General features: G+C 35.4%; 2 protein-coding genes across 2 annotated transcripts in view; one reads left to right on the top strand and one right to left on the bottom strand.

Annotated features, from left to right (window-relative positions):
- The window catches only part of LOC123674023 (tyrosine-protein phosphatase Lar), a 570,788-nt gene that overhangs the window by 513,899 nt on the left and 33,656 nt on the right, over positions 1–23,233 (bottom strand). The gene's annotated exons all lie outside the window — the stretch shown is intronic.
- Positions 18,465–19,154, top strand: LOC123674027 (serine protease inhibitor dipetalogastin). Its single transcript, XM_045608837.1, has one exon. It carries the CDS (start codon positions 18,528–18,530, stop codon positions 19,143–19,145), a length of 618 nt encoding a protein of 205 aa, XP_045464793.1. The 5' UTR covers positions 18,465–18,527; the 3' UTR covers positions 19,146–19,154.

The following is a 23,233-nucleotide window of genomic DNA, read 5'->3' as shown; positions in this document are numbered from 1 at the left end:
TCAAATCGATAAATAACAACTAAACGCTTTCATATATAGTAGGTGTTACATATTTTATTCAGCCAAGTGACGTCACTGATGACGTCATGTTGGTGAGTATATGTGAGGTTGCAAAATAATTAGAAAACTCACAGAAAGTTACATCAGATAGGTGCCTCAAAATAGTTTTTCCATCTTGAATTAAATCCAATTAATCATAATTACAACTCTGCAGTTACTTCCGTTTCGACATCCCAATGGTAGACTAGGTGCATCACGGTTTCTTTTGAAATCCAAAGAATCTCTGAATAATTACGTGTCATCATTATAACTAATCAACTCTCACTCACCAGTGCCAGTTATGAGCTGCTTCAATTAACAGAAATCTTTCGTTTACGCTCTAAACTCTTCGCATTTGCCTCATTAGCAATTCCTCAACACCTGTGATGTTCCAGGATACATTTGAAAGACAAACTTTCGTAAACACTAAAGCTGCAAAATTAGCGAAACTGAGGGAGTAGAAGCGTAGGAGTTAACGTCGCATCTTGTGTTGTTATCTTAAATTCTGACTATGAATTCGGTTAATTAGTTCAGATAAAGCGAGAGGACACCTCAATTTCTCGGCAGTTGGAAATCCGCTTTCTTGATTATAATACTTCAGCTGAATTGTATTTTACGTACACAGTATCAGAAAAGGTCGGTCTTCCTCTGTAGAACGTTTTCAACGGTGGATAATGAGAGGAAACCTTTTTTCATTTAGAATTATTTTGAATTCAACAGAGAATTTCGTTCCACTTCCTATGAAATGACATTGAAAACACTGTACATCAAATGATGATTCATTATTTTCTCAAAGAATATTTCGCTTCAAAAGATATCTATAATGAATGTTAGTGCCTAGATTTCTCGGAATACTTAATAAGGCTTTATGCCATGTTAAAAAACATGTTTTTAATCTTGTGTTAATTTGACAAAATGGTAATTGCTGGAGAGTGAGCTGAACTATTCAATGTATGATCTGTTTCTTGACGTGTATGTAATTATTTGAAAAATTTTTAATTGCGTTCTCAGAAAGTTCTCAATAACTGCCTCACATGTGTTCCTCTTTGCACATGGAGAGTACATGAAATGAAGACCTTGTACAGGATATGCCGCAGTGAACTAATTATTCAGTTCCATGGTTTCGGGATTAGAATCTCCTCATTTTGTTGTTGTTTCGTTAACCTGAACTCTCACTTCATCTTAGTTTTGTTTGTGCCCATTAAAGTATTTCAATGATGTTGAATTCAGGACATCTCAATTCGTTGTTGTCGTATTTTGTTGATATGTCTTTTATTCTCATTATCGAAATATTTTTTGTCATCGATTCACAAATTTTCGGTACCAAAATGAATTGAAGAGCTTGGCACCTGAATGTATGGAACATGGTTACTGCCTAATTTCTTTAATTGTTAGTATTGTTAGTTAGGCTAATTTCTTCAATTGTTAGTATTTTATTTTGTAGACCTGTATGCCTTTAATGACAAAAGCGGATCAGAAGCTCAATTCAACGCTGGTTCCCCAATTATATAGTGTTCAAAGCTGACATATCGATAAGAGCTACAAATGTAATATTATCATAACTTTTGAATTAGGGAATGAATAAGTTTTCGATTCTCTGCAGCTATAAAGGCTTTTCTTCATTGATCGCATAGGTTTTTTATTTTTTAAGAGATATTCATCGTCTTTATTCCAGAGTTGCATGACTACGAATCCAAATAACTAGACGCTCTAGTGCATTTGCTAAACAACTTGGTGTCTATCAGATCAATTTGGTCTATAAAAATTAAAAAAACCTTAGGCATTCTTTACCTGCAAAGTAGCGATAACACTACTTAAATGTGTTTGTAGCTTTCATCACGATATCTACTTTGAACATTCTATAAGTAACTTTGGAAGCAACGTTGACCCAAGTCTCCTTATCAGTTTTTCTCATCAAGGGCATGCAGATCTAGCGCGTCAATACTAACGTTTGAAATTCATCGGTAACTATTCTTCTCACATTCTGGTGCCTGATTCTTCAGGAAAAACAGTTCTCTTATATCCATAATTATAGCAAATTCAGTTTTTCTCGATAGAATACGACAATATTATATGTATCGCAACGATTTTGCACGCTTCAATCCATGTTACGTTACTGGAATTTTCAAAGACGCGGTAATTTGTCAATTCATCGGATGCGATTGGTCGCCGAGGAAGCGCCAACGGTTGCGCGTATTTAGAGAAGGAAGCATAGAGAATTTCCTGAAAGATTTTCTCGGGATTCTCGTACCTCCCGTGGGATAGGAACAATAGAAACCTCTCTTGGGATTGAAAAATATCAAAAAGTACTTTCTTGAGATATAGTAACGTTACAGTATGTACGATAAGAATCGAAAACAATAGAAATGAAGAAGGAGCCTTCAACTGGTAGATACCAACCTAAATTTCAACTACACCAGACCCAAATTCAAAATTCACATCACTCCAACCTTTCTCGCCATTGAACGACCAAACAACAGAAAAAGAAACGAAGACAATTCCCAGAAACTCTCTAGTGGGTATCATAAACACCTGTCAACCACTTCGTAACGCCACTTATACCAAATCCTGACGGATATTCGACGCTACGTGCGTCCGCCCAACAATCCACCTTTGACGTCCCTTATATGAAGTGCCTTCGTCCTTTTGGAGCCGGACCGGAATCGCACATCCACTCGAATTGCCGCTCCGTTTCAATCCTTGATTTAGGACGTATTTTCGCATCGGAGATTCCGGTCGCGCGCTCCCAATGACCCACTTTCCACCAACCTTCGCCCCGCCGGAAACAGATATTCGGGGGAAATTACAATTTTTCACCCTCGCAAAGATGCGTCCCTAGGAGTACGCCAACGTAGGTACGTGCTAGATGGCGCCACGCGAGGTGAACGATGGGATGTTTTGTCGTGTCAGCTTGATGGAGATGTTGAGGTATGATGGAACCCTCGAGTTTGGATGGGCTTGTGATGGTGGGGGAAGGGGGTTTCGATTTTTGTTTTGGTGGTGAGTTGGGGAGCGATTGTTCTGTGTTGAGCTCTGTATTACCGACATATTTCTGTGGAAACGATTGCGAAAAGCTTCCATTTCTTTCTCGATTAATTCTAACCTAACCTAACCTTTCCTAACCTAGTAGTGTAACCTATCAATTCTTCAACGTCTAGTAACGTTCAATCGTAGAAAGGTATTGAATTCTTCAATGGTCTTCAGTATCATTATTTCATTTTCTAATTTGGCCAGGTGTTCTAAGTCAATTCCCAAGGATTTTTGTAGACCCAAAACACAAAAATTATTTCAATTGAAATGAGACAGAAAATGCGTGGAAGGAAATTAGTTAGGAACTCAACTTCTATTTGTACAAGAACTAGAATTGAAGGCACGCTGAATTGCGTTTTATTATAGGTAGAGCGAATTTTCACTCGAAGTAAGTTTAGTTCGAGTGAATTTCGTGAGAGAGGTTCGCTTATATAAACTCAGCTTTATACTGTGAATTTCGGATTGGTATTAGAATTTCAATGGCATTTGCACTTGTATTAGGAATAACATCCATAGCAGGTGCTAGATAGAAATGGTCCTATTTCCAAAGAAACCATTATGAAAAACTCTCATTTTTCTCCCCGGCTTAGAAGATCACCATACAACGTAATTCTCATATATCCATGGAAATAACAGTGAAACTTATTGTGGTCGACTGGGAATCGATGGAGACATCTAGTGAACTACTCGCAAGCACCTGAATTCGAAGAAGGCTGGTTCTTTCAAAGTCACCAGTTTTATCTTGAACTTTTTTGAGAGAGAGTGGGCGCAACAGTATTTCTAGGCATATCAGGTTTGACTTCATCGAATAAAAAAAATTCTGATCATGTCATGAGTTTTTGCGGACGTCAATAAGATTCTCTTTGAAATGATTATTGCCAAATCGAAATATACAGGGTGCTTCACTTCTAGTTCTCACAGAAGGCATTTCGCACGCTGTACAGTTTATCGTCGAGTGTACCTGACCGAAAAATAACTCTGACTTCGTTGCACAAACTCGAAATCCCCCCCAAGGGACTAGGGTCGGAGGGTTGATTGTTGCTAGGCGATCCTTCAACAGATTCCTTCCACTGCGATTTTGTAGACGTGGCGATGAAGCGCACTTCCATGTTTCTGGTTGTGTTCATAAGCTTTGTTGCCATTATTCGACAATTGACAACTCTCTACAACTCCACCAGAGACCCCTGCAGGCATTAACAATAGTTTTTTATGTCCAAAAATCAAGTAATTCTTTAAAGAGACTAATTCAGAGATATTCAAGTTCCAGGTCATAGGAAATATTCGGTTGCGACAATTTGTTTGATTGTACAAGAATTTATTCACCTTAATATCGACAGTGATTGTGTACCAAACTTCCAACCCTTGTTTATTATTTCCCATTTTCATTTCTGAAGTATATATGACATTAGATTTATCGGGAAATGCTTATTGTATCAGCACCCATCAATTCATATTTTATGTATATTATATCACATCCATTACTATCCTTGAGTGCCCTAAATACTCAAGTTCGTGGGCCAATGCCAGTGGCGTTCAAGGTCGTTACCGTAGTTTCCTCGTCGAATATTTTCGGTCATAATCATCGACTAATTGAAGCCACACATTCCTCCAACAAACTCTTATGGCTCCCCATAATTTGTAACGAATTCCTGGGAGCATAGTTTTCCTAGCGATGAAATTTTCCCTAGAGAACTGAATTTCTGCCCGTAGACGTGGGCATCTCTGGAATTTATTTATTATGGGGTGCATTTTGAATAAATTGTGGGATGATAATACTGCTGGAAGGGAGTGTGGGAAGATCAATCTTCGAAATATAAATTAGAGATTTTGGGGAACTTCAAAGGGTTTTTATTATGTACATAGTATCTCATGATTTCAAATTAGAATTCTTTTTACCTATACTGGATTCGTGTTTAGCATTCATGAAATGAAAATATGTTTACATTCTGATATTTCCGTTTTTTTTTTGAATTGTTGTTTCAATAATCTTCCAATTTTCTTCATTATGACTATTGAAATGAAATACTTAGTTTTATTGTTGATTATACGAATCTGCATTGTTTAATGGAAATCCATTCATAGCCAACATGCTCAACAAATATGATTTCTGAAGTAATAACATTGACGTTTTCCAGTTATAGAGAAATTTGTATTTCACAGCATACTTGACAGTGCTGAAGAGTATGTTGTAGTAGAAGTTAGGTGTCTTATCAGATGAGGTTCCATTGAAATATAAGAAACAAATTTAGCTGAATTATTTCGTGAGAAAGTGAGTCGCGGATGCACTTCGAAAGGAGGAAAATAGAATTTTTTTTCAGTTTTTTTTTTCATCCAACAAGCATAATTTCATCTCAGTGGAAAAACATCGATTTCAATTGGATATGGATGGAAACGGTGTAATCTCTCTAGTATATTTCTTGCTTTCGTAGAATTTATTTCATTCTGGAATCAGTTGTGACAAAAAAAAAAGTAAGTACTTATTTGAAAAACAAAAAATTATTTGTGTCCTTCCTTGTCGCAAATCAATTCCTCGCATACAGAGGAATTAAATTGTCGTAACCTATTCCACGGTGGGAGAGCAACTAATTTTCAAGTCACAGCACTAGAGTAAGTCCGCAACTGTGACTATCCCCACTCTGTCATTGAAAGAAAATACTCGTCTATTCGATATCGTATCACGTAGATGTTTTGATTGTTGCACTGTTCCACTGAACCATTAGTATTCTCTTGAATGACGTTTAAGATCCCATATTTCAGATTGTATTCACCAAACCAATGTTTATGGTAGTATATCAATAACAAAAAAATCGAGAGAGGTTAAACACTGTGGAAAAAGGAAGTCAAAATGGAATATAGGCTGAATGAAGAAAAATAACTTATATGAGACAAGGCAACATTAGGAAGGAATAATTACTTTGTTATGTTAATATACCAGAAAATATTTATATCACTTGACTACTATTTTCCAGCTTCACCGAAAACTCTCGACCTCTCGGAGTCTACGATTCCACTCATCTTTATTAGAATGACGCTGCCACCCTTTTTCCATTACGTATCTAGAGCAACCCCATGTTAACCCGGGGCTAAATAACAACTCAAGTTGGTATCAAAATTAGATTGCAAGCTATTTATTGTGATTTGCAGGGGAAGTAGTTGCCCTTACTCATAGAAGTGGAGTTACTTATGAATTTTTGAACAGGGCTGTGGGGTTGTTAGATTGAAGGGATATGAATTATGAATTCGGTGAGACATATTTCGCAGTTAATTTCGGTTTGGTATATTTCAAATTTAACGAGAAAGATACAGGGTGGTAGACTGAAAACGGAGCGAAACCATTTTCAGGAACAAAATTTTAGAGAAATATTCGAATATTTTACTACTCAAATCTCTCGAGAATTTAATTCCATTTCTTTCAATCCCAACCGGTGTAATAATAATTGCCTCAAATTATTTCAAGCATAATTTCTTATGAATGGCATAACCAGAACCATAGAAAATTGAAGAAGAATATCAACAATACATTTAGGAAAGCACCAATGTGGATTCAGGAACTTTTGGGAGCTCAATATGCTCCAATTGTAACCTCAATGACATCTAATACAAAGTGGGCCATTGAAAACGAAACAACGGCTCTATAGCGAATTATATAAAAACGCTCGGACACGTCAACTACATTCTCGAGGGGGGCATTATGTGCGATGAAATTCACTTGATTCTTTCCTTGGAGCTGTGATCGCCAGCCCTAAATTTCTGAATGGCAACATATGGCAATAAAAGAAATAAATGAAATAAAAATAAAAAATTAAATGAAATAAAAAATAAAATAAAATAAAAATGGATGAAAAAAAAAAAATTTTTGATGAAAACCACAGAAATTAATTAAAAACAGACATTATAACGGAGTGATACAGTGTAAAAATGGAGTTGGCTTTCAGTCGTTTAGGAATATTGTAACCCTCTTTTTAGGTGAGCTTCTAATTGTTATATTTGCTAAGTAGAACGTTGTTCATTGTACCCTCCAATAAAATTCTCTTCGTTTTCAGTTCCCCAGTCAATATTAATCATTTAATCAACTCAAGCGTTCGTTCTAACCAGGGGTCGAAAATTATTTCATCAGTATTCAAATTTTTTGCGGACGAAAATGTCCGAAGTCCCCATATTTAATTTCCCCCGAGTTTCAGTGCTGCGTGGAAAACCTACCCCACGATATCGAATGTTAAAATTGGCATGATTTATTGTGACGATACACTGATGCGTACAGCCGCCTCGAAGCTTTCGATTCGCATGGTTTTCTGTAACAAGTCAGATCTCAAATGGACATAAATTTCAATTTGGAAACAATGATGAAAAATTTCGTTCTTCGCCAATTCCCGAAACATTCCAAACAAACCATCAATTTTTTTCAACAGAAGTGACCAAGAATAAATTTGGTTATCAGAATGGATGGAAGCACATGCTGTCGTATATGTTTCATTTTAAATAGCCCCCTCTCTGGGCTGCTGTCACTTTTGAAGTTGTCAGATTTTGACAGTTGACAAGTAAAAACTACGTCATTTCTAAAAATTGAACGATGAACAATTCAAGAATGCTTTTAAATTTTTGAAATTCACTACAAAAATGGTAAAGAATTGGGAGACGCAGTTCTTAGCCGGCAATAGAAAATCTGGTGGAAAAATCTTAGCTGTTGGGACAAGTTGACGATGCGACAAATAAAAACCGTGTGCGTCGATCGAAAGTAACTGAGAATATTACTGTTGTAGCTTGTAGTGTTGACAAAAACCCAGGTTCGTCGATTTCACGTCGATCTTGACAATTAGGCTTTCGACAAACGACTATACACCATAAGACTTCTGGAGTTCAGTTAACACAAGAACTATTGAGTTCTTGCAAAGATGCAGGTTGCTGGTCATTGCACCAGCAACGTCGTATCTTCTCTGATTGAGTCCTTGAAATGCATCAAAATGATATTCATCGAAAAATCATCTTCGTTGATGAGGCCCATTTTCACTTCGTAGGCTACATTTATAAGCAGAATTGTTGCATTTGGTTTTGTTTTTTTTTTATATCGAAATGAAATCTTTCATTAGAAAACTTTCTCGATATGATATGAGAATAAATGATATTATTTGATATCAGTCAACTGTTGATTATCAGACGGAAATTTATTTCAAAATCAAAATTCATTTCCACTATATATTCTTATTTTCTACAAATTCTAAAACGTTATTGTTTAGGTGAGGAATCGTGTCAGATACCATAAAAGAATCTGAGATAATAAATCTACATTTTGCTGACATTGATTAGATGAACGAGAATACGATTTAAATTTTATATGCACGTAAAAAGCAAAGTTCAATACATAATCCACCTTAAAACGCTATAAAATATCACCGTTCCTTGAATTTGATGTCGTCGTGCTATTTTTACCGACACTCTGAATTACCTGCAGTAACAATGTTCATACAGTTTATGTGAATTTATTATTTGGTATCAGGGAACTAAATCCAGAGAAGCTTTCAAGTGAAAGAGTATAGAACAAATAGAGGATGTTAGCATTCTACTGAAAGAAATACTTTTCAGTGTACCTAGTCCATCTAAAAATGTGTTATGAAATTATTTATATTAGATAGAGTTAGAAAGAATGAACTCTTGTATAAAATTGGTTAACTTCTTTCGTTCCATATATTCACAATATATCAATGTAGATACGAGATTTATGAACACTGCTTTTTCTCATTTTGTTGACAAGGATTTCGAACAAACAGTGGAAAAAACGTTTTGATGGTTTTGATTGAATGAAATTAATTGAGATTATACAGCACGAAATCATCCTGAACAAATGATTCGTTAGTTAGATATTGTAACAGCCATCAATGATCAAACAAAAATGTTCAAATATTCGACACAAACAATTTTTTATGATTGAGAACCAATTCGCTTTGGTTGATGAAAAAAACTGTTATTGATTAGGATTGATTTCTGTCAGTCTATGTAGGTAATTTAACCATAACACAATATTTCAATAAGAATTGATAATACACACCTGATGACTGTCCATTTAGAAACTTTAACACTTCAATTGTCACTATCAGTTGAAGGAGAAAAACACTTTGAAGGCCAATATGATGTAACATGATTATTGGTATAAACCCTGTCTTAAATTGATTCAGCCCTTATTGAATGGTAGTAGATCATGATTGAAAAATAAGATGGATAGACATACACCGAGCTCATCAGATGAAGATCTGCAGAAATATGTAATATCATTACTTTTTCTTGGAGCAATGCTTCAAACTTTATCGATAATTTTTCTTTTCTACAAAAACTTGTTCATTTGGCAAAAATGTGAAAACAAACCGATAGATAAAATCAGTTGTCTCGCGATTTTATCTGAATTCGGTTTGTTTGAATGTTTTGGCCTCAAATAAACAAGTTGCCGATGTTGAAGCATACACTGAAAGCAGAGACGAATCTTTCTTCAGAAAAGGCAGTGAAAAGTTGAAGGAATATTGGAGTACGGGGTGTCCCAAATTTGATACTCACTGAAAGCATCTAGAGAACTAGAATACTTAGAGAACAGAAACGAAGATTTAGCGAAATAATTGAAACAGTCATTTTTCAGAACTTGAGAATAAAAAATATCTCTTTGATCTGCTCTCTAATATCTTATTATTTCGAAAAAATAGATCGGGAGTCCTAAAAGATCTAAGTCTTATAGATTTCGAGATGCTTCCAGTGAGCATCAAATTTGGGACACCTTGTACTCCACCTGGAAGGTGGAGAATTGAGTCGAATAAGGCCTAAGTGAAGAGTTAGATATCTCTGTTGAGTGTTGAATTGTGTTGTGATAGGCGTTGTATTCCAATTATTGAGAGCTGGAAGAGCAGCTCCCATTTCAAACCCTCCACAAAAAAAGCACGAATTTTATAATAGTGTTTCCTGAGTCCGAATCGAGTGAAAGAGTGATAAAATCTGAGGAAAGGCCTTTGAACTGCCTACAAAACGATGACACGGGCGTCGAGCCCTTTGAACGCCCTCTCTGGAAAATAAAGGATCCCTTCAAAGCGTGAGCCTCCGATTTCTTTATGTTCATTCATCTGCATATATACTCGCTGTTGAATTCCATTCGTTTTCTTTCGTTACAGACTCGAGTTCTGCTTCTTGATGTAGTTGTTATTTGTCCAAAACGTCGTAATCATAACGATTTGATGCGGCAGAGATGATATAAGAGCTTTGGATACTTTAGATAGAGGAAATAAACTTGATTTTTATTTTTAGTTTGTGAAATATACTTGGATGAAATGTTTCTGAGCAGGAATTTCATTATACCTCTATTAAACATCAGAGGAGCGGAGTCCAGAGAAATATTTAGTTAAATGGAAAGTTTTCCGTGTATTTATAATATTTTCCTACTCAACTGGAAATACCTTTCGAAACCTATTACTATATAAATAGAAGAAAATTCATGAAGAGTTTGTGAATTATGAATAACTTTGAATATTTTTATACTGCTCCAGTTTGATGTCGTCCGTAAGGAAAATATCTTGAATAATTTATTCATCTTTTAGCGCACTAGAAATAAAACTCGAACTCGAAGAGTTCTGAGTGATTCTTAAGTGAAAATAGACCTGTAAATGTATAATAGATGCAGACTGTTTCATTTTGAATAGAACTACTTTTCCAACTGAATTAATCGGTAATGTTTAATTCAGTAGTTTTGTCAAATATGTTGATTACATTCAATTGAATGATTTCATCTATTCGTTGCGCAAAAAATTAGTCTCAAAATTTATTGAAAAATTCGAATCTAATTTCATTTCAATCAATGTTCAATGGTATAAATTTTTCTTCTTTGAAAGTATCGAAATTTTAATTTCTATTTTCGCAATTGGTGACTGTATTATGTTTTTATCGGACAATATACATCTATTGAATGTAACTGGAAGGTATCAACCTATTCAGATTGTCTCGTTTCAATTTGGTTATACAATATACATTGTGTATTTCATTATACAGGGTTAGAACTATTCAGAAGGCCACTACAGGGATATCATAAACTATTTGAAAGATAGGTTGGCCTAAATTATAAAAAAGTTGCTTCATTCAGGGATGAGTGTTTTGGTGTGAACAAATCCGAAATATCTCCATTGGTTCCTGAGATATCTCGAAAAAACTGAAAATCGAGATTTGCTTTTTTTTCTATATAACTCATTTGTTTTTGGAGATAACTTCACGAAATTGTAGCCATTTTACTATTTATAGAGATACTAATGGTGTTTTTTTCTGTTTTCCACTGTTTCAGAGACGCGATGAAGTGATGATTTCACATGAAAACTCTTCGAATTTGCGTACCTAGATTCGATATTTTTGTGGAATGTGATACATTGTTGAATTCTTAATTTTTTTCTTCATCACCTCATAAGGAAAACCAATATGGCTTCCATAAGAAAAAAAATTGACTATCGCTTTTCTGAAACAATGGAATACAGAAAAAATCTGACGACACCAATAGAATCTCTATATTGGATAATGACTACAAACCGAATTTTGTGAACTTATCTCCAGAAGCAAATGAGTTATACGAAAAAAAAGAAAATCTCGATTTTCAGTTTTTTCGAAATATTCCGGGAACCATTGGAGATATTTTGGATCTGTTAACACCAACATACTCATCCCTGAATAACGCAACTTTTTTATAATTTAAGCCACCCTGTATCTCAAACGGTTTTCGATGTCCCTGTAGTGCCCCTTTAAATAGTTCTAACCCTGTACATTGTATCACACATTATTTGGATATATGAAGTTTGTTAAGAAACCGAGTAATTCTCAGCAGCGCTTACTTTATCCCACACATAATGATATGACCGGCATTCAAAACAGCTTCTCCTAAAATGTTTGTTTTTTAGGTAACTATGATTATTTGGAGTTTCTTTTGAATATCCAAAATATTCAGTAAAACTGAAAAAAAATATTCACATTGTTCATCGTATTTTTTCCTGAATGAATATCACAAAAAAATCCGAAATACTTTCATTCACAATGATCTTCCCTACATATGAAAATGAATGTTGTAGAGGGCGCAGCCTATCCTTGTATCAGTAATCCATTAATTTATATAGAAATTGATATATGGCAATTGTATTTCGCTGAAATCATTCTTCGATGACATGTCAAGTTGACAGAAGTAGTAGGTTTATCGATGAATCGAGTTAATTGTGTACTAAAGCATATTTTCCAACTTTATTCCGAACTTTCTCCAACGCACTAATTTTATCAGGCACTTATTCCTGCCGCAAACGTCACCATTTCCACCCGGAGGAAAGCCAGCGGAGAGGAAAATTCCACCGGATCTCAGGTGGAATATCCTCTCACGCAGCCGGCGCATAATTTTCCCATCTCATCCGAAATTCACACCAGCCTCTGGGAAATTCATTCATTTGTTTTATTTTTCAATGTCGTCATCCGCCGACGCCGCCGGTTCAGAATTTGGAGTTCAAGCGTTCCTGCAGGCGGCAGGAATTGCAGGATTGAATCGGCAGAAATAGAAAATAAGGAACACCGCATAAAATGGTCGTTAACACGTTTGGAACTCGGCCCATTACATCTGAGAAATGGAATGAGGGACGTTTTTCCACGTTATTTTCCGAGATGTCGGGAAGGCGAAAATCTGTACGAGTGTCGGTTTATATCTGGGACATTAGGGTTATATAGGGTCGGGGTGTTTTTATCTATTTTGACGTTGGTTACTGCATCACTTTTTCTTAAGAGTTTGCACTCGGAATTGATTTTTCCGTTCTGAGCATTTTTAGGTATTCCTTTTGTCTTGTTGTTCTTTCGTTCCAGGTTGTGCTTCTTCTCAACGCTGTGAGACTATTTGTTAATGAACTGTATAGAAGTATACATCTTTTTATGTAATAAATAGAATATAATTTCTATATGCAACCCAAAATGATTTCATTCTTAACCATAGCGAAATTATTCAATAGAAGTAATGAGGTAATGGGTTACAAACAAATATAATATTTGTGGACATATCCCTCAAGGAGAAGCGCTAACCGTAGTCAAGTGTTTCGGGCTTTAGGCGTCATCAGTACGGTGAAAAGTGTTGGGCTGAGTAACACTTGGTTAGAAGTGGGAAACAACAAACAAACGAAGTCAGCAACAGAAGCCAGTCGATAATTTGGGGCTTTAGTAGGCAGACCCCAGGAACAACAAGGCAACAACCAATATCACCACGTAGGCAGCTAAAGCTACCTGCGTGACATCCGAGTCCAGGACAATAACGTGACGTTGCCTTGTAGTCCATATAGGGTCTCTCTACTGAAACCACAAATGAGCGGCTGGCCTCTGTTGTTGACTCCCTTCGTATGTTGATTCCCACCAAGTCGAAGATCCCAACACTTTTCACCATACTAACGAGGGTCGAAAGCCCGAAACACGTGTCCACGGTCAGAACTCCTCATCCTTTAAGAATATGTCCACAAATTTTAATCTTTGTTTGTCCCCAATAGCCTTATTATTCCTTTTATATAGTTGTTTTCCTAGACTCGGATCTCACATAGGTAGCTATAGTTGTCTACGTGTTGACGTTAGTTGTTGTCTTGTGGTTCATATAGGGTATGCCTCTAAGAGGAAAGAAAATCTTCACTTTTCTCAGAGATCTGTCTTCTGAAACAACAAATGAGCGGCTGACTTCTGTTGTTGATTCCGTTTGTTTGTTGTTTATCTTTGGATTGATAATGAAGAATACCAAACTGTGTTGACATTTCTGTTCAGGAAGGCTTGACAATTCATCATGATTTGTTCAACGCCAGAACAACACTTTCAAATTGTGAAAATTGACTTTGAAAAATAAATCATTTCGTGAATCTTATTGATCACATCGTCCATTTTATGGTGGGGAAATTTTTATGTATTTTGACGTTGGTTACTGCAGCACTTTTTCTTCTATATGCAACACGGAATAATTTTATTCTTAATTATAAAGAAATTACATTGTAAGTTGAGAGTAGAGTTACACACCCTGTAAACTGGAGATAACACGTAGTTTTGAGGCTACATGAGAAGTTTCGTTATCTTTATCTATGGTTTGATAGTTAAAAATGTCAAACTCTGGTGACATTTCTGTTCCGTAAGGCTTGACAATACGCTTTATTAGTGTGATGTCACACACCGCCATTTTTGGTTCTCCTGTCAGTGTTCGGAATCCAAACAAATAAATTGTCATTCAAATTAGTACGGTGACGTTGAAGGAATTGGCTTATTTTCAAAAATGAGAGTATTTGAGGAACGATTTCAGTATTAATTGATAGACAGAAGGAACGAGGTTAATACCAGTAAGTTTGAATCCTGTATCATTTACCAGATTTTGAAAAACCCGAGTTTATTAGTTGAACTTCGAACTTACTGGCATTAATCTCGTGCCTTCTGTCTATCGATTAAAAGTAAAATCGTTGCTCAAATGAACTTATTTATTAAAATAAGCCAATTTCTTCAACGACAACGTACAAATTTGAATGACAATTTGTTTGTTTGGATTCCGAACACTGACAGGAGAACTAAAATGGCGATGTGTGACGTCTTCACTAATAGAGCGTATTCATCATGATTTCTTCGACGCCAGAACAATGCTTTCAAATTGTGAAAATTTACTTTGAAAAAATAAATCTGATCGCGAAGTTCATAGAGCACTTCAGCCTTGCGAGCAAGTAATTCGTGCAGTTATTGATCGTTTTAGCTCTAATTTTACTCTTCTCGATTCAAAATCACCAAAATGATAAAAAATGTGCGTACTAAAGAGAATATCGCTGTTGTCGCGTGAAATGTCGGTACGTCGCTGTTTTCAACTTGTTGGCTTTTGTTCCCCGACTACGTGGAAAATTTACCCTAGGGATTTGACTTATTCGCCTATAAAATACAGCTCAAGCTCGTGCATCAATACGAATTTGACCGAGCTTGCAAAAGCTTAGGTTTGCTTCACAGTATTTTTTTTTTGTGATTTGCGGTAAATGGCCATCATTAAATTGTCTCGAATTCCATTTGAATCACGTGTCATTCACTTAATAAAATTAAGATTTATAGATCGAGAAAAACCAACTAGATTTCTCCATTAAATTCCAGTTAACGTTAACAATGCCAAAGAACCAAACACAACGTTCTAATACAAATAGATTGAGTAGTAAAGATCCGTATCTTACATGTAAAAACACTTTGAATCGAATGGAATCACAAACAGCCTAACCATGCATTTCAACATAACAGCACCCTCTAATTTAGCACCGGTCTACCCTAATTATTTATTCTTTCAATCGAAAGGGGCACGCAATCATTTCCTTCGAAGTTGTGGGCACAGAGGATCATGCGCACAAAGGGTCGGAGCTGTTGGCGAGGCGAAATGTTCTCGAATGCAGGAAACTCCTCAAACGTCAAGGGAACGGAAACACAGGGAAGCCCTTCCGGTTCTGGAGCTATTAACGAAGATTGGCGCGCTGGAGAGAAGAAAGACCGCCACAATTTTACGAATGTGACAATGAAGTTTCTTTGTTGTGGGGGTTTTTCATTTTTAGTCGGTTTTATTTTTTCAGCATTTGTTCACTGAACAAATTGTTTTATTATTTCGTCACAATGACTGAAATTTTCGGATTTTGATCTGAGAACGGTCTTGAATGATGAAGGTATAAATAAGTAAATTGTCTTCTCCACTATACAGGGTGTTTCAAATTAAGTTGGCACCATTGCTAACTCCGTTATTATTGATGCAACGATGTCGGTTAAATGGGCAAACTAGTAAAATTTTTAGTAGTCTTCTCGATGCCGAAAAGAAATATTTGACAGTCGCGTTGTCATAATATTTCATGAAATTATATTTTTTTCAATGGAACACCCTATATTTTCTTATGCATTTCGATTCTTCCTAAAGTGGAAAATGAGCGACTTATTTTGAAATATTTATTTCTTTCACTAGTACAAAAAATGTATTTGTTTTGGCGAATAAACCTCATGATTGTCCAAACAACCATTTTTTGTACTTATACGAATGACAATATGTTGTTACTGATAGCAAAATGAGACAGTGAAAAAAAAAGTGCGCTGGGATGTGAACTCGTGAAACCCGTGATCATCACTCAATCGACACCACTAAGCTATTTGATATTAATAGACAAAACGATAATTTCCATCTTAAAGCCATTCCGATAGCCGCATTCATTTTGTGAATCAATAGTGTCAATACAAGGGCCCAAATATGTGTTCAACAAGAAGGCGGTGTTTTTGAGCATTTACTCGATATTTTATAGCGCTTTATTAAATCAGTTTGTTATAAATGTTTCCTATTAATACAACTGTCTTATTTTTACCTTTACGAAAAAAGTCAAATGAGCTTTGTTGTTGAGACTGTTATTACGAATCAAAATGCATGAAAAAATATAGGGTATTTCATTGAAAAAAATATAATTTTATGGAATATTATGAGAACGCGACTGTCAATTTTTTGTTTGTTTTCTGCATCGAGAAGACCACTAAATATGCTACTAGTTTGCCCCTTTTACCGACATCGTAGCATCAATAATAATGGAGTTAGCAATGGTGCCGACTTAATTTGAAACACCTGGTATGTCAATAACTCCACCGATGGACTATTACCAGAATTAAATGATAAAGCTAGAATTATAGATGACAAATTCGTTTTCAAATTCGATTCTGTCGGTCAGGCCGGCCGTACACGATAACTTCTGATAGAAGAGACATTATTTACTCCTAAAATGCTACGTCTTTGCAGTAAAGATTTCATTCAGTATCATCGCAGCAATAAAGGTTGATTGATACAAACAATCGAGCGAGCTCACAATCGATCAAAAGCAATAACGTGTTAATGATTCTGAGTAGTGTTTGAAGCTGTTTAATTGCAATAAACCTGAATTTTTGCGTCAATATGTGACAATGGATGAAACATGGCTCCATCATTTCACTCCGGAGTCCAATAGCGAGGCAAAACAACAGTCAGCTGGCAAGGTTATGGCATAGTATTCTGGAATGCGGAAGGTATAGTATTCATTGATTACCTCCAAAAGGGCCAGATCATCAACAGCGATTATTATATAGCGTTTTTGAATCCTTTTGAAGGATGAAATCGTTAAAAAACGGCCCCATTTAAAGAAAAAAAGGTGCTGTTTCATCAAGACAATGCGCCGTGTCACAAATCAATGAAAACAATTGCAAAATTGCATGAATCGGGCTTCGAATTGCTTCTGTATCCACCGTATTCGCCAGATCTGGCCCCCAGCGACTTTTTCCTGTTCTCAGACCTCAAAAGAATGCTCGCTGGAAAGGAATTTAGCGCCAATGAAGAAGTTATCGCCAGAACTGAGGCCTTTTTTGAAGCGAAAGACAAATCGTAGTACAAAAATGGTTTCGAAATGTTGAAAGATCGCTATAATCGCTGTTTCGCCCTCAAAGGCAACTATGTTGAATAATAAAATCGAATTTCGCCAAAAAAAAAGTGTTTTACTACGGTAGATCGGGCACTTCTCAACTGGCCTGTTGAATAGCAAAACCAATCCTGCTAATTCCTTCGGTGTTCTCTAATAATAATTATAATGATGAATAAAAGGTTCAGATTCACGAGGAACCTGAAAGTCAGCTGTGCATTCATAAAAAATTCAAATTGGGGAAACCATAGAGGAGCTGACAACACAAGAAACTAAAGGATTTATCACCCAGCATGGCCGGCACAGTTCCTTTCATATTTTCGAACTGACAGCAAACGTCAGAATAGGTCCAGTTCTATGGTAAACGTCCATCTTTCACTAATGGAATTGCTATTGAATTTGCGATGAAAACATAATAAGATTCGTTGCATTGGTTTATATATTTTCACAGTCACCGATCTCAGATATAGAGATGGCGGCCCTAGAGAATGGCTCTTTATTCGACAAAAAGTGCTTATGCATTAATAATTGTCATTGACTCACATTTCATGGTATGTTTGATCGATTGTAACTAAAGCGAAATATTTCTGTCAGTAGAACGTTTGTTGTGTTCTATGTCAGTTTTACAATAGAAATTAACTTATTATCGCTACTCTGATTTACGAGATTATAAATGTGAACTTATATATTGTTTCAATCAATAACTAATGAGATTTAAGACGATATGTGTAAGAAAAATAGCACCAATGTTTTTGGTTACCTGATATCTCGAATAGAGTCTATTATGCAGAAATAGTAGAAGTTTAGTATCATACTGAAATTCCTTATCAAGAGCAATAAAATGCAATAAAATTCGAACGCCTCAGTACCAAATAAAAAAATCAATCAATTTCCGAAGCGCTTATATATAAAACAAAAATTTAATTGAAACTTTGCAAATTGAATTTTTGATGTAACAACAATAAAATCTAAAGTATTACTACTTTATCCAATGGACATTATTAGTAGATTTTAGCCTCGTCCTGCATTCATATGATCCTACTTTTTGCACAGAAAAATCTACTAGAACTTATTCCGTTTATAAGCAAAATGTTCATCTTTCTGTATCTCTGTTTATCGGTTTTCGAGTTCGTCTTCGCTAACGAATCTTGTAATTGTACGCAAGAATTACATCCAATATGCGCTTCAGATGGGAGAGTTTACAAAAATCGTTGTGAATATGATTGTTTTAACATCTACAATAACACATTCACCGAAAAGCCAAGATACTTCTGCACAGAGATGTGTCCAGTACCTCTGAAAATTGCTCCAGTATGTGGATCCAACAAGAAGACATACGTCAACAGATTTTCAGCAGAATGTGAACAGAAGGCTTATCCAGAACTCGATATCACATTTGTGCCTGCTAAGAAGCTAGAAAATTCATCCTTCATACCGGAATACGAAAAATGCAAGCATGAGTGTTATTGTGAAAATAAACCGAACGAAAGGTCTGTGTGCTCCTCGTCAGGTCAAGTTTTCAAAAACACTTGTGAATTCCATTGTGCCCAGAAGTTTTGGTATAAAAAGTTGCATTTGAAAGAGGTCGATCCCGAATATTGTGAGAAATTCAATATGTTTGCGGTGGAAATTGAAAAAATGTTACTATAGTGAGAATAACTATAACTGAATAAATTTCATTCATTTGCTCAGTGTTTCACTTGAAGAGGTTATACGCAATATCATTGTAAATGTCTTCTATCCCAACACTTCAAGGCTCCTATGAGGACTTCCAGAAGCTTGTGCCCTATGTATACATTGCAATTGTGTCCCATCGCTACTTGAGGCAGAGCACTATTAAGTTTTTATCCAACAGAAATATTTCATTATGTCCTCCCATGGTATCAACTGGGATAAAGAGAAATCATGTTGATGAATATAAAAATTACGCTGTGTATTTTGCATTTAATGTTCTCGAGTTAGGGTACTTCCATTGTTGTCGCAATTTGAAATAAAATTTATTTTTCTCACTGAAATGAATTTTGCAAAAAAAAAAAATTATAATCCAGTAAGAGTTCTTAATGTTGTTTTATGTATTAACTGTAATAACTATACGTATCGTGATAAGATTCATTTTTAGCTACATTTCAATGAGTGTATTGCCTCGGATATATAATTCTACAAGACTATTCAACAAAGGCAGAACTCAAGAGTAAGTCAGTAAAATTTAAGCTCAATGAACTCTTGTAGAAACGAATAGATCTTTGGATACAAATAGATGTTATTGAGAATACCAGAAATGAATTAGTTTAATAACAATTAAGCTAAAAATCTTACGATATGAAATGTATCTATCAAATGAAGCTTTAATTTACGATAAACCTCTATACGTCTTCTCCGTTCTTCCACATAAATATTTATTCGATTCTATTATAGGTGGGAGAGTCTCAAATGTATATCCTCTGGACTTTTGTGCTGATTTTCCATAAAATCTACCCCTTAAGCGAAGCCGTTTGTTTCCCAGAGAGTCCTGCATCTGATTTCTGTTGGTTTTATTCCTTCACCTCCCATCAATGCATGTTCTGTTTCTGCCAATACTCTACTTTCGCTTAAATGATACTGCCACTGTCGATTTACATAACCTCTAGGGGAACATTAAACTTTCGCTGTTGAATTTCTGAAAGAGATATTGTGCAGTGACCATTAAAGAGAGATATCAGCAGTCTTATTCCACTTCTTGAAATGTAATGATTTGCTACTTCTCTTTACAACATACAAGAAGCTCTTTCTAGTATGCCTTTGTCCTGGGTTATTAGACTATAAAGCACTTTTCTGCTTCGTCTCCCTTTTATCGATTTTGTTCCCCACTTGGGACGGCGACATCTCTCAGTGTCCTGGTCCGATAAATGTTGTTTGAGGTCTTTTTTTTTTCAGGGGGAATTTATTTTCACGAACCTTTCTCACAGTCCTGAACAGGGACCATAAGGGCTGAAATATAATAGGTTGCTAATTGTTGATTAGATTTTTGATTTTATGGATGATGAATTATATAGGGTGCTTCATTGGGGAACCCAGATCTACCACATTCTGTGGCTCTGACTGTCTTTGTTACCGAGATACAGAGTGTTTTATGAATTTTTGTCATTTCTTCCTGGGATCTGAACAAGCGAACCACACTGTATATTTTATTAACATTTGGCACACATATATTTTTTTTTCCTCAATTTAATTACTCAATGACCACAAAACACATTTAGGTCCGGGATAACCAAAAACCGGAATTAACCAGAATTTCTATATGCATATTTGAGAAGAACACAGGATTGGTTTACATTTCTGCGTAGACACTTTTACTGCATAAATTTTTAACTTAAAAGTGACATTCGACATGAAACTTCGATTCAAAAAAATGAATTCGAATAATTAAAACTAATAAATCCATAATTATTTGAAAATTCAAGATAATTTTTGAATACATTGGTTTCACTTCATTCCCCATCCATTTTTTGTTTTCCAGGTACTTACCTACTTGTAATGAAGAAAGAATTCAAGGCTTTGTATACATAATCCTAAATTTATATTGCCTAAATGCGAGTTGAATAATAAGAGTTAAATTATTGAATTTGGATTGGATTATTTTCATCACTTCTTGAACAAATATAACTTAAATCTAGGTATTCATGAAAAAATACCATTGTTATTCAAAATAATTCAGATCATATGCAACAATGCAACATTGTTGTTTATTATGAGTACTCCATGCATTGTATTTAAAAAATACCTACTTAATTTTCAAATGAGGAATATGCTGATATAATGTTTATTTATGGTTTTTGTGATGGAAATAGATAAACTGCAAAAAAAATTTCATGACCGAAGAGTGACAAATAACAGAACAGTTTTTAATTGCCAACATGCAAAGACATGGACAACTCCTAACTGTAAAATGTAACGAACATCATGAAAACAGCCATATTGGAATGCTGTGAATGAGGGTCAAAATAAAAGCATTATGGTGTCTATAATTTAAAGAATTGTTCAAACTAGAAAAAATTAATAATAATAATAATAATAATAAACGTCTTTATTTTTCTTTTTCAGTACAACACAGGCGAAGTTTAGCCTCAGGCTATTCTTACACTTAACCTGTGCAGCACGATACATACAAATATTACAATAGCGTTTTTTACTCTAGAGAGGAGAAGAAAAGAAAGAAAACATGTCAATAGGTTTCATGAAACAAAAATCAAAACAACATACCCAATATGATAAAAAGGGTATAACAGGACAGATAAAATAAAAGAGTCCATATTAAATACTAACCCGATAATTCGAGAAGTCTAGCTCTCAGAACACGCTTCATCCGAAATTCGGAGATATGTAAGTAATCAATGAGAAATGTATTGAACATCTTAGCGGCCTGGTAGGTGAATGATTTCTGAAACATAGCACTGGAGTGACGAGGGATGCTCAAGTGATTTCTACCCCTTACCGCGACCGAATGGACAGCCGACCTAGGAACAAGTCTACTATAGAGTTCCACGGGAATTTTGTACTTCATTATTTTGTATAGAAAATAGCAAAAATTATATTTTCTTCGAATATGCATTGGAAGCCAACCCAGCTCTCTTATTTTGTGCGAAACATGATCAAACTTTCTAAGAGAGAAAACGAAACGACAACAAAAATTCTGTACTTTCTGAATACGGTGCTGTTCAAATTTCGTCAAATAATTTCCATAAACAACATCCCCGTAATTGAATAAAGATAAAACCAATGATTCACCAAGAATCCTACGAATAGAAGAGTTAAGGCAATGTCTGTGCGAGTATATCATCTTGAGAATACAGAATGATTTCTTGAGCAGGGTATTTACATGAAAAGTGAATTTCAAGTCAGAATCAAACGTTATACCCAAATTCTTGATGGTATCAACGATGGGCAAGACTGAACGATCAATCTTCACCTGAAGTCTCTGTGAAAGATTCTCCCTCAAGCTCCTATTTCCGAATAAAATCACCTGACATTTACTCTCATTTAACTTCAAATTGTGTTTCCCAGCCAATCTATTTACCGTTTCGAGGTCACTATTTACACCATCCTGAGCTTGAAAAAAGTTACTCGCATTCAAGTCACAATATATCTGAGTGTCATCAGCAAAGGCCTGACACTTACAATATTTAATTGATGTTAGGATATCACTTGAATATATAATAAAAAGTAGAGGTCCCAGAACGGATCCCTGGGGTACACCAGAGATAACATAACGCGAAGAAGACAAAATATTGTTAATTTGTACCTTTTGAGAACGGTTCTTCAGATAAGAGAAGATGAAAGAAAGTGCATCTTCAGAGAACCCATAATATTTTAGCTTGTGACAAAGTAATGTGTGATTGATGGTATCGAATGCCTTTGAAAAATCTAAGGTTATTAAAGCTGTTACATTTCCGTCATCAAAATTCCTGGCGATGTCATCAGCCACCTTCACCAACGCAGATGAAGTACTATGTCCAGCCCTGTAACCTGCCTGACAATTGGGAATAATATTGTTGTCAGTGACATATGATGTTATCTGTCGATGGATTGCCCTCTCAAGTATTTTTGACATCGCGGGCAAAATGCTAATAGGTCTGAGGTCTGAAAACTGCTTGGGGTCATTGATTTTACTTAACGGCCTTATCACCGCAACCTTCCATGATTGTGGAAAATAATTCTTTTCAATGCAACAATTAACTATATGGGTTATATATTTATCAAGT

The sequence above is a fragment of the Harmonia axyridis genome, chromosome 2 (genome assembly GCF_914767665.1).
Source record: "Harmonia axyridis chromosome 2, icHarAxyr1.1, whole genome shotgun sequence".
Classification (NCBI taxonomy): Eukaryota; Metazoa; Arthropoda; class Insecta; order Coleoptera; family Coccinellidae; genus Harmonia; species Harmonia axyridis.
This window is presented reverse-complemented; position numbering and strand designations above follow the sequence as displayed.